The 12,770-nt window shown below is 36.2% G+C and overlaps 1 protein-coding gene across 6 annotated transcripts in view; it reads right to left on the bottom strand.

Annotated features, from left to right (window-relative positions):
- Positions 1-1,631: 1,631 nt before the first annotated feature.
- Positions 1,632-12,770, bottom strand: part of EPS15L1 (epidermal growth factor receptor pathway substrate 15 like 1) — a 46,396-nt gene continuing 35,257 nt past the window's right edge. For 4 of the 6 annotated variants that reach the window (XM_066336261.1, XM_066336260.1, XM_066336259.1 and 1 more), the window contains 2 exons: positions 11,586-11,791; positions 1,632-6,959 (listed from right to left, as the gene is read on the bottom strand). In XM_066336261.1, coding sequence (XP_066192358.1) covers positions 6,813-6,959; positions 11,586-11,791 — 353 coding nt within the window. In that variant the 3' untranslated portion in view covers positions 1,632-6,812. Of the gene's footprint in view, positions 6,960-11,585; positions 11,792-12,770 lie in introns of those variants that run through there. The other 2 variants (XM_066336263.1, XM_066336266.1) reach the window with 2 other exon arrangements.

Raw genomic sequence — 12,770 nt, forward strand, 5'->3', positions numbered from 1 at the left:
CCTGCCTGTTGTCATGAGCCTAAATTCAGCAACAAAGAAACTGCAGGTGAACTTACCTAGTACCGGTTTATAACTTAACCTCAAAATTGCTTCAAATCAGGTTTACTATGGTTTCCTGCACTTCTTAGAGCTAAGAGTATACCTGGAGTTCTGACTCATTATTCACCAAGAAGCATCTGGAATATAATTTGGGATATGATCTCCTGTGACATTTAATATATTAGGTGAATAGCTACTGAGCCTGAGGGTTAAACACAAATCAAAACACACACAAAAATATCTTGGATCCCAACATCACTTTTTTCACAGCCTGTGTGCAATGACAGCGTAAGTGGGTTTTTGGGTATCTTAATGATTTTATTTTAAATTGGCAAATAGGGATATAGAATGCCTGGATGTCCTTTCTGTGGATGCAGGGATAGGCTAAGAGCACTAGCCTTTTCATTCTGAAACTGTGGTGAAGGACCTTTATGGGAAGTTAAATAGCAGAATATGTTTGTTTGCTGGAAGAGTCCTGTGAGATTTCATCAATTAGGAAGGCTACAATTTTAAGAGATGCTCCATTCAGCACCAAGAAAAAGTTTTAATTGGGGTCATTACTTTTTTTAAAAAAGCCAACCAGACAGGAGGGAAAAGGTACTCAGGAGTGACTACACTGATTAGTCAACGTACAGCAGATGAGAGATTCAGCAATTTCTGAGATAAACCTGATGGCACTTCCAGAGTAGGGGCAGAACCGATGACTCCCGGAGCTCAGAATTCTAAGAGGAAACACTTGGCTTGGGACATATTTAGGTTCAGTCAGTAAGTACTACTGTTGTGTACAACAGTTGGGCTCAGACCTTGGACAGCCTTTAGGGTCAAATTTCCACATCCTGAACAGAATGGTGATGCTTTTCTTCCCTTCCAGGTGAAGGGGCTCTTAGGCCATGCTGGGTCCAGGGCCATGCTGGGTCCTTTTAGATTAAGCCAGGCATGTGGATAAGAAAAGCATTTGGGAAAGCATAGGGATGAGAACGCTGTGTATGTCAGACCCAGAAACTTGAGTGGTAGCAACATATGGAGTGCTCGGCCATGGTTTTAGGAGATGAGAAGCATGACACAACGAGAAGAATTGGGTAAGGGAGTTGTGCCCATCTGTGACACACTGTAGTCAATCCTCCTAAATGTAAACACACTAAAAATATCGGAGAGAAACCTGCCTTGGCAACCTGCTGCTCACTTTAGCTAGGTGAGCAGGAGCAGCCAGTGAATAGCTGGGAGAAGAATGAGTCGAAGTGAGCAAATGGAACAGCCCAATAGTGAGGCGTGTTTTTCCAGCCAGGCAAAGGTTGTCTCTAGTGATCTCCTGTTCCTGGTGTAAATTGCCAGGACATCCAGCATTGCTGCACAGTTTGCTTGGAAGGGGTGTGGCACTGGATTTGGGACTGGTCCACTCAGCCCAAATCTGGCTGGGACAAGGAAGAAAGGGGAGGACAGGAGAGAAAACAGTGCAGAGGGCACCAGCCAACAGGAAGAAGATTTCAGTGCAGAGAACAGAATTGTTGTTAAAAGCAAGATTCACACATTTAACATTAAAACTTGTGAAACTGGGAGGGGGAAGTAAAGAAAGAGTGCTGAAATCTCAGAGCTCCAAAAAGTAACTTTCATTTATTATATTAAACAATAACATTTCTTTATTATATTAAACAATAAACACATGAGATAGGTTAAAATTAAAATACCTTACAATTTATTATAACATTTGAAAGATAAATATAACCACAATAATGTACATATTTGGAGATATTAGTCAGATTTAGGTCAACATTGCAGTTTCCACTTTGTGTTTCCACCTTTTCCAGGTCACACTGAAGAATGATATATTAAAAGGGACACCAGAAGAGCACTCTGTACTTGCAACAGCAGAAGAAACCCACAGTCACTAGGAGTTTTCCTTTGAAAACTTAAAGGGAGAGGCAGAAGTTGGAAAAATGAAAATTCCATTTTATAACAAATAAGCCTTTATTTATAAAACTTTCAAGTAAAAGAGCAGTATCAGGTGTATCAGATCAAACAGGTGTATCAATGAATTAGTTAACATATTTACTCTAAAATAAATCTATGATTCCATCATACTCCAAGCAAAATTTCCTTTTTAAGAAAGAGGGTTGTTGTGAAGTCTACATAGATGCAATATATAAGCAAATATAACCAAGAACTTGGCTGTTCCACTAGTATAGGAAGATAATTGAATTAGATCACTAACAGCAGAGATCAATTCACTTCACTGAGTACCAGCTCTAAATGAGGATTAAGCAGAAATGAAATTCCTGAGAGGGATGAATAAAATGCAGAAGAAAGGAGAAATCAAACTCTTACACAAGGGAAAGCAATAATTCTACTTGGACCAAAACTCCTTGGGCCACAGTTCTACAGAACGAATATTCTTCTCAATGGAGAAACACTAAAGAAGAAATAGTAACCCCAAAGGATTATAAGAAGAATTCAAGAAAGTGCATTATCTTTGAGCATAAGATGACAAAATAATTTCTACAATAGTGCCAACAGATTTCACAGATGGGAATTAAAAATAAAAGGCTTACATAGACATAGCTTAGAATTTCCTACACTTTGAGAGCACAGTACATGGAACAAGATATAAGAAGGACTGATGACCTTCACAGGGCAGAGGTTCCATGAAGAAAAAGTTGCCTATATAAAAACATTTCATATAGCATTATTGTGGAAGTATTACTTTTATGAGCATCTGTTTTTTATTGCAGGGTGACTGGGAGGTTTTACAGTGAGACAATATGAAGGTAACTGAGGGAAACCACTCAAGGCAAATGTGAACAGTTCTGTGAAGGGTAATGTGGTAATTCAGTATCTGCATCCTATGTGCACTGTCTGCATGTGCAGGTTCAATGTGAATAATTGTCTATCTGTCCTGTTTAACTGTTGTGCCTCAGTGCTCTGTGCAATCCAGGGCTTTCCCCGAGTCATTCCAGTAGTACATATTCTGCATAAAATGTGCGCTACCATAAAACCCTGCTGAACTCTTAGTGATTGCTCAAGGTACCACAGAGTCTAATAATTTATCTAAGTAGAAAGAAGACTCACCCCCACTCTTTCCTCTAAGCCAAACACGCAATGGATATTCATTCCTCCTAAAGTAAAAGCTTGGGTGGAAATGGAGGAAAACCAGAACAGGAATCCAGACGACAATTATGTGCAATCAGTCTAACTGGAATGAAGCAAGAAAAACATGTTTTCCACCTTGCCTGTGATTATTTGGGATGTGTGTATGGGAACAGCTCCTTAAAAATAATTTTTTAAAAAGGAAAAAAAAAAAAAGGAAAGAGGGAAGTCAAACTATGAGCAAAGATAGGAAAAAACTCATTGCATCAGCCCAGAGAAGAAAGATGACATGCAAGATCAGCAGCTGAGCCTACATTCCAAACAGGTACTTTAAAAGTTACAAAAAAAGTGAAATAACATCCAGTGCAGATGACTACCACTTTCTTCCAGGGTTCTCTTACACCTAATGGCACAGCTAATGAACACAGTTTTTCGTATCAATGAAAGAAATCTTGATACAAATTGATTAGAAATCATTTCTCCTCTTATCTTTAATCAGGATTTTGAAATTCTCAGAGTCATGAGCAAATCTGAATTTCTGTAAAGATTCCAATTCTGTATCCATCCGTGGTTACAGAATTCATACATACACACAAGCTTTAATATATAGAATATATATGTGCATATTCTACATATTCATTGTATATACACATTTTATGTACAGCACAAGGAACTATATACTGGACATAGCATGTGGACGTGGAATATATACACACACTATGATTACATTATACAGTACTATATATATATATGTGTATATACATAGACACAAATAATATGGATCTCACTGTACATTGTATATGCACTGGGGGTATTCACATTTTCCTTATCTTACATTGTACATATTTTCTTTGCCCAAACAGCAACAGGTCTGTTTGTGCTTTAAATTTCATTGGTCTGGAGGAAGTAGATCAATGTCTTGCAAAAAAGTTTTGCCTCAAAGAGCAAGTGCAGGTATTGTACAAACACTGTGTTAGAGCATAGGGAAAGAATGCGGGGAATCTTTCTTTTCTATTGAAAATTATTTTAAATACAAAGTGAGAAATCACAGCTAGGTTTTTTTTCTACTGCAGTGACAACATTTTTGAAGATTTTGAATCAAGTGTGTTTTGGTAAAGGTTCCTAAATATAATACTGTTCATAGACAACATGCTGTGTTCTGTCCTTGTTCATCTGTTGATCTGCAGTTACTTTCCAAGCAAATATGAAGAAGAGTCAATAAGGAAGTACAAAAACGAGCCCTAATACTATACAGAGTGCTGGATTAACTAACATTTCTGCCTCCCTGCTGCACATCTTGAAAACATTAATTTCATTGGCCTAGAAGCATTATAAATTCAGTATTTTAGGGCCCTGACAAAGCAGCAGAAGGTCTTGTTATGGTACAGAACTTCAAAAATGCATCAAGCTATTTAGTCATCCACCTGTCCCACTGGAGTGACAATCCAGTCCAGAACTGGTATTACTTTCTAAATTTTATTGCAGCAGAAGAGACATCACAGGGACTCAGGTCCAAGTAAACAGGAGGATCTTACACATGGACACTTTGTTTAACTTCACTGAGAATCCTGCAGCCACTTGCTTTTGAAAATTGGTCTTTCACAGAAAAAGCTTTATCATGTTACCTAAAGACAGACACAAATTAGCTCGCAGAGACTTCAAGTTGTATAAACCAACAGAAGAATGTTTTGACGTTTTAATATGTTTGATCATGTAATCAAACATACATTAGAGAAAAATTATCGCAAAGGGAAGGGATGTCAAATCAAGTTATGCAAAATTAGACAGAGCTTCTATTGCATCCCAAAGGACTCATTAAAAGACACTATTAAAGATCATTACATGGTTGGTTTTGTTATTAGAAATAAATCTTCTCTCCTTCTGAGGAGAACAAAAGGTTCACATTTTTTGTAGTACCATTAGCACAGAAGACACACAGCAAAAAGGGAGTTGTGACCCCTAAAAATAAGATCCTAAACACGGATAGATGTGTGTGTCTACCCACTCATCTACCTCTCCAGAAAAGCCTGCGACTATAAAAGACATGTCTTGGCTTCATTTCAGAGCTGAAAACTACCAAGATGCTTAAAACAATCCAATCTGACTCCTCTGTGTAAGGAAAGCATCCAGGATAAGGCAATCCCAACAGAACAAGGAAAGACTCTTTTCATTCACTGAGCAGGCACTATCATTGTAGTATGAAAATAAAAGTAAGGAAGCAAGGACATAAAAAACAGAAATGCATTAAAGATGATGAAGGAATATCACATTTAAAAGAAAGAGAAAATGTTGTAAGGTAAGGGCTGCATCAGTAAAAACACTGAATGTAAAGCTTTTGTATTCCCAGAGAACAAAGGGCAGAAAAGAAGACTAAGGACATTTAAAAATGCTTGCTAGATCCCTACTCTATGAGACAGAAAATTCCAAGGCAAACCCAACTGAAGTTTTAGAATTTCTGTAACCAGAAAAGGCATTTATAGTAAGCAAATTAAATTCACAGACTTATTTTTTCTATGATGTATCAAACACATTCTGTGTTCTCTTCTCTTCTCTTCAGGTGGAAGCATTCCATGCATATAAAACCTGTTCCTACCTGATCTGAGTACTGCAAAATATATTTTAGAGCCAACCAAGACAGTGCCGCCAGAACTGATGTGTGAATGTGTATTTGGCAACTAAAATCAGAGTCAACTTGGCTTCATTTCAGCTAAATCCACTTGATCTGTAACCCCAAAGATGTGGAATTGAAGAAGTAGAGGTAGAGACTGTCCCAGAGAGTCACTTGGATAACACAACCTAGTCTGTGTGCTGGGAGTTGGAGTAAATGAGGGTACAATGAGTTCTAAGGGTGAGCGCTTCTCAAACATGGCAACTTTTCCACCACTTGATTTCTTGATGTCACATTAAAGCAGTACCCAATTGTGTATCACCATCTTGCAATCCTGTTTGCTTACAGTAAAGCAAATTTTTACTTCATAACTTAACTGCTAAATTATTTTTCCCATTTACTACAACCAAATTAACTTCCTCTTTTAGTCACATACAATTATTACAACTCAATTTAAAATGTTTAAATTAGAAGTACTACTGATTTCTAGAATCTTCAAATTTGTACTGTTTTTATAGAGTTCACTGTTTGTATCCATCATATATAAGTTGTCAGATTCTTTTGTCAAAGCCACAACTTCTGAATAAAAAGGGACCATCTAATAATGAATTTATGCTTTCACACATGATGTAGAAGTACTAATTAGCCTAACATGAATTAGTAAATAAATGTAACAAGTGAAAGCTAATTCTATAAATACTCTCCTTTTATGACATTTTCTTTGATATCCATACTGCAGCTTCAAAGACCCAGTGGAATTCAGATTAAAAAAAACAGATTCACAAGCTGCAGCTTACTCTATGCAACAGTTGTGTTTCAGATAAAGAAACTTTCAGTATCTTAGGATTATACATTAAATTTCTTACAAGCAATAAATTTTATCTAGAACATATAATACAGCTTATACAGTGTTTCCTGCAGATTATGCACTTGAGAAGCCACACAGAGCCTGGTCAGACACAACCAGCCAGTCCTGTCTAGATCTGAAGGTGACTAAAATTATTTTCACAATATAAACCAAGAATTTAGCATTTTTATAAAAGCTCTGTTCCAAGGTTTCTCTTAAACAGGGTGAAGACCCTCTTTAAGAGTTTGGCATGTCAGCCTTACTGAGTGCAATGGCCAACTCAAGGTCTTCTTGTTCTTGTCTCCGCAACCGAGCCAGCCTTTCCTGCTCTGCTTTTTCACTCTCTCGCTTCGCCCAGGCCAGCTGCTGTTCCTCATTTCCAAACTAAAAAAGGAAAATGGGAAATAAATTATTAAAATTACCAACCAGCTCAAAGAAATTATGCAAAAATTACAAAGAATTAGACTTACTAAATATACAGCTCAAGTACACCAGGCTGTCTTAGATTGACATAGAAATGCACTCACTGATTTTCTCCAGTGAGGAATTTCACTTCATCCTTTATTTCCTCAATTTCTTCCTCCTCCACCTCCTCCCTTGATTTGTTTCCTTAATTCCTCCTTCCTTTACTTCCTTACTTAGTTTATTTCTTTAGTTTTTTCCTCCTCCCACCTGAAAATTAACCCACAGAGGATGCAAGTCCGCATCTGTGGCTCAGCTGGGTATGAAAATGGCCAAAAAAAACCCCTACATGAGCACAAAAAAAAGGAAATTAATGGTTTGGAAGCACAGCAACTACAACCATTTTTAAGAATAAATAGCTGGTAAAAGGTGGTAAATAGCTGGTAAAGCTAATAGTTTATTCTTGTGCAACTGCATGACAGAGAGTTTTACTGCGGTAGCTCCTGCTAAGGGTGAGGGGTTTGGTAAGTGATTTTAGATATTGCTGACATGCGGAAAGTTTCATCATCAAATCAGAAGTCATCAAAACTGCTTCTGTTGCTGTTCATAAAATACAGACAGAGTTTCACCAGTAAGAAATAATATGAGCGAATGTAATTTGCTTCAGCCTAGAACACTAAGAAAATATCACACTTTGTAACACTCAGATCCTAAACCTGTTTGGGCTTCCCAAAACACAAGTACAGTGCAGCAAAATTTGTCCAAAATTATATTCTAGCATTTACCACTGAAAGATGCAAGTTTGCTTGTCTGAACTTTCTGAACAAAATCTGAAACTATTTCATTGAAATTAGCAATTTCAAACTCTAATATAATCTGTTCCCAGTTAATTTTAGCATTTGCTGAGGAGGAGGATGGAAACAGCTGCATGCAAATGTTTGCATTAAATCCCACTTCTAAAATCTGTTTTGTGCTGTTTTGGTTTTGGTTTTTGGGTGTTTTTTAGGCATTTTTTGTGTGTGTACACGAAAACATATTATTTGAGGGTTTTTTTGAGGAGAAAAATTTCAGCAGGAGGTATACTGCAAAAATTGCTTCAGGCCGGGGGCACGGTGACTGAGCTCAGCTGTGCCATGGCACAAACTGACCCAGTTACACCTGCCCAGACCAATCTAAAATATTGAACCGAGTGTTAAAATGCAAGCTTCAGAGCTAAACCCTGCCTAGCTGCAAAAACACTATGTGATGGCCCCACCCCAGCCTCCTCCTCCACTCTGCAGTGTATCTGTAATTTTTATTTTTTATGTATTTTGAAATAAATCTGTCTATTTGAATTTCTTTCAACCCAAACCAAATTCTCATTTACTTATAACTTAATCATGGCACTGGATGCCCATCATTCCTCCTTTTATTTTTCCCAGTATGACTTTTGAGATGATTTGAGAAAATCATCATTTAATTGAGATGAAAAAAAACCTTTTCTTCATGCAATATCTCTGCTTTCATTGCTATAAAAATTTAATGAAAATCTTTGCATTTGATGTTACTGAAATACAATAGAAGTGTCACACTTCTTGATATTTTACTTTTAAAATGGAGAGACCCTACTACAATTCCTCATTTAAATAATGTCAGCTGACAGGTAAGATTAAAAAGCTCACTAAGATTTTAAATAGATTTTTTTTTCAAGGTAAAGACAGATATAAATGGAAGTAGGAATTCTCTGCTTAGTCCAGGAATTTAGGTAGATCCAACAGCTGGGATGGAGAATGAACCATTACTATTCTCAGAAATACAAGATGCTTTGGTCAAACTATCTGAGATATTTTTTTAATGTTGAGATTAAAAAACAGTTTTACTTCTATAACTTCCATTCTAGGACAAGGCTTCCAAAGTTTATGAGAGTCCCAATTATAACTTGTTCATGGGACACAAGTTATATTTTTGTGGTTAAAAGTGCTGAGTAGAAAAAAAAAAAAAAAAAGGAAAAATAGGGAAGTGATTCATTGGAAACAAATCTGGATGTGCCTTATTACAAGTGGTTGGCACAAAGTACAATTTTCAGGAGATAATTCTCACCATTGAGCAGTGAAATAAATACAGAACAGTACATTAATTTCACAGGTTCTTGCACAGATTGTCCATAAAAAGATAATTTGCAGGTAATTTAATACAATAACATTTTTTGCATATGTCCAGGTTTCAACAAGTCTATAAATATGTCACACATGTAATTGCATTAAATTCCTCCTTTTCTTTTTTCTTTTTCAGAAGTACAGTTAGACCCAAGGCATAGATGAGGAAACCAGCAGACTGCAGCAAGACCAATCAAATCACAAAAAGGTTCACTAACTTCTGTATACTGAATTACCAGCTTGTGCTGAGACAAAAACCTTAGCCCTAGGTGTTCTGTTTCTTGGAAATTTAAACACTTTCTGTTGGCAAAAAAGTAGCTTTTCTTGTTGTTCTGTAAACTACAGCTGGAACCCAGAAACATCTGAAATCTGGACTACCAAAAGACTGTTTTTTTTCAATGAATCATATATACTGACAGCAACAAACTTAAAAATGCAATGAAAATATACAGAAACTCTGGGTGCATGAATTTGCCAGTGTGTGAAAAAAGCACCAGATTTTCCTCCTAAAATATAATGAAAGTTCTTATGTTCTTTCTTGCAACAGTCAAGGATTTCAATTAAAAATCAGGTTGTTTGATTACTCAGTTCTACATGATTCTGTTCTCAGATTCCATGGATTCAAAGTAGATGTCAAAAACCTTCTGTAGGCAAAACTGGTTTTCATTCCCATTATAAACAAAGTTTCCGAACCATGAGGCAAAGAGAAGCACAATATTCTCAATGATTTCAAGGTAACTGGTACATTCAAAACATCGTACAGAAGGATTAGGAATTGTCAAGTGTAGCAGCATAATTATGTTATAGAAAAGTAAAAAATCCCATAAACTGAGAAAAGGGATCAAATCTGTCTTTTCAGCCAAATTCAGTCAATACTTCTTTTTTTCCTACAGGAGGAGAAATTAATTCAGAAAAAAAGTTAAAATTTTAAAAATTTATTTCATTTGATGAAATGTCATTTAACAGGAATTGTTTAGTGGCTACTGCTTATTATCTCATTTTTTCCTACTTCTTCCTTATCTTCTAAAGTTAATCTAAACTGAGAAACTGATGGCACAGCAAATTTGACCCTGAAGTACCCACTGGGACTGGGATCACAGATTTTGGTTAATCATTTGATACCATCACTCAGAGTAAACCATGTTTTAACTTAAGAAATACGATCTGGAAAATAAGATGACAATAACTGGGTAACAGTCATTCCATTCCATCATTTGTCTTTCACTGCAGGAACAAATTAGATGTTGAAGAAACTTCAGATAAAGCAGGTTTTGTGTCTTATTTTTATTAAGAATGTCACCAGTTTGTATACAATCAGAATTTAACTGTGCAAATCCAACTAGCTGTAGTCAAACACACAACAAATCTTGAACTTGGACGTTTCAAAAGTGATAAATTGAAGCCCTGAGGCCAACTTAAGTCTGCATAGATGGCCTCAGCTAACAATATCAAATAGGAAAGTGATACATATTTAATATTAGATAATAACTAGGAAAAAAAACCCTGAAACATTAAAAAGAAACAACCTGAAAGATTCAGCTTAAATATCTCCCCTTGCTGAACACTGACTTGTGTCCAGCAGAGTTAAGGAACAGAGTAAATTTGCAATTTTACTGCATGGCAACATGAAAGAACAAAAACATGTAAAAGGAGGAAGAAGCCTTGGGCTGTGGATGGAATAGATTCTATCCACTTATGGAAGCACTAAGAACCACATGACCATTGCATTTACAATGGTTCCCATTTCCAGCACTAAAACCAAAGCCAGGCTTTGGAAACCCCGATATTTTTAACTGAATGGGGATCTGGTTTTGTTTTCAGACCTTCCGGGACTGTCTTTTGGAGTGCAGTGTGGACCTGTCTATCTTGTTTCTACAAAACCATTTCATTTTCTCTTTTGTCTTTTCTACAACATCAGTAACAGGAACAAAATTCAACAGCTAAATTTTCAATCTCCGTCTCATCTGTATCTCTCTATTACCACATTCCATCATATACAGTAAATGTTTCAACAGGATAGTCAAAACTTTCTCCACAGTTACAAATACTTATTAGAAACTTTCCCTTTAAGGATTTGCTCCTCAGGACATGGTGAAATTGCTACAGAAATGTTTTCATCAAGTGTTTTTGAGTCTTTGCAGCACTGGCTCCCAAAAATCTGTTCACAAAATAGCCTCCATTCAACAAAACCAATACACATTCTGCTACAAAGAATTTGAGAGTAAAGGCACACTGTACTAAAGTAATTTAAATGCACGTAAACCCTTGAAAATTTAGTATGAAACTTCTTTTTTATTGAAATAACGCCTTTTTATTACAGAAATATTAATACAAAAAACAATGAGGACAGCATGAAGGTACTGAGAGACAGAAGCCAAGGAACAGTAGGTTTGCAGGTAAGACAAAAACCCAACAGAGATTGCTGCAAGCAGAGCAGAAAGTGGTTTGCTCAGAGACAAGGAACTTAACTTACAGAGCTGAAGTCTGCAAACCCCAAGGAAGAGTCTTTAGAAGTTTTACTTGAAGAGGAGGGAGCAAATGGATCTTTTCCACTAAATGGGTCCCCAAACCCCTTTTTACTTTGAAACAGGTCACTGCTGTCAGCCCCAAATGGCTGGAATGGATCATGGGGCTTGGGAAAATCTGCAGACCCAAGCTGGCTTACAGGAGTACTTTTACCTGGAAAGTTTAGGAGAAAAAAAAAAAAAAAAAAAAAAAAAAAAAGAGAAGTTACTTACCATGGACAATGCAAAGCCCCGAAATAGGAAACTGTGCTATGCACTTTAGCATCATCCATCCTTCCCGGGGGTGGGTGAAAATTTAACCAAATATAATGGTATTCATTTCTCAATGCAAATAATCTAAAACAGTTGTTTTATTTATATGGATTTATTATCTTACACATACCAAAATATTAACACCATCAAGATTTTAAATTATGAAACCCATTATGAAGTTCAGAAAAATTTGGTCAGAAAAAAATTGACAAGTATGACTTTGCTTTTCCAGGATTAGAGATATTTCAAATTTAAGTATGGTATTATATAGAAGACAAAATAAAAACCCATGTATCAGTAAAGGCAAGCCATGTTAAATAGGATAAAAGAGTAACTTAGCTGTCACTTTACAGAATGCCTGCATTGTTTTTTTCCCCTGAAACTGGTTTATCCTTCTACCACCACATACACAAAGAAAAGGAGGCTGATTAATACAGCACAGCACCTCTCTCTGGGGTGTTTGCTCCACAGCCCAGCTTTTGTAGGTAACTGTTTGCTCTTATATTCTAATCCAACAACAAATGAAATCACAGGAATTATTGTGTATGCTCATAAATATGTGCATATTTCATTTGTTGCAATCAAAGCCTCAACGGTTGATTTTTAATTCCCCTTGCCAAAAGACTATTTTGTGAGGTCAAATAATCAAACAGATAATATTTCTCCCCCTCCCACCCCACCATAAAAAAAAAAAAAAAAATATATATATATATATATATATATATATAAAATTGATCATGACAGGTATTTGTCCAGCTTCCAGGGAAAATGTTCCTTGGGTTAACATTCTTGATTGCAATGTGTACTTGATAAAGGAAAATCTAAAAATATTCTTAAAATAAACAAATATTTACAGCTTCCTGTGTAACAACCTAAATTCT

The sequence above is a fragment of the Sylvia atricapilla genome, chromosome 26 (assembly GCF_009819655.1).
Source record: "Sylvia atricapilla isolate bSylAtr1 chromosome 26, bSylAtr1.pri, whole genome shotgun sequence".
NCBI classification, from domain to species: domain Eukaryota; kingdom Metazoa; phylum Chordata; class Aves; order Passeriformes; family Sylviidae; genus Sylvia; species Sylvia atricapilla.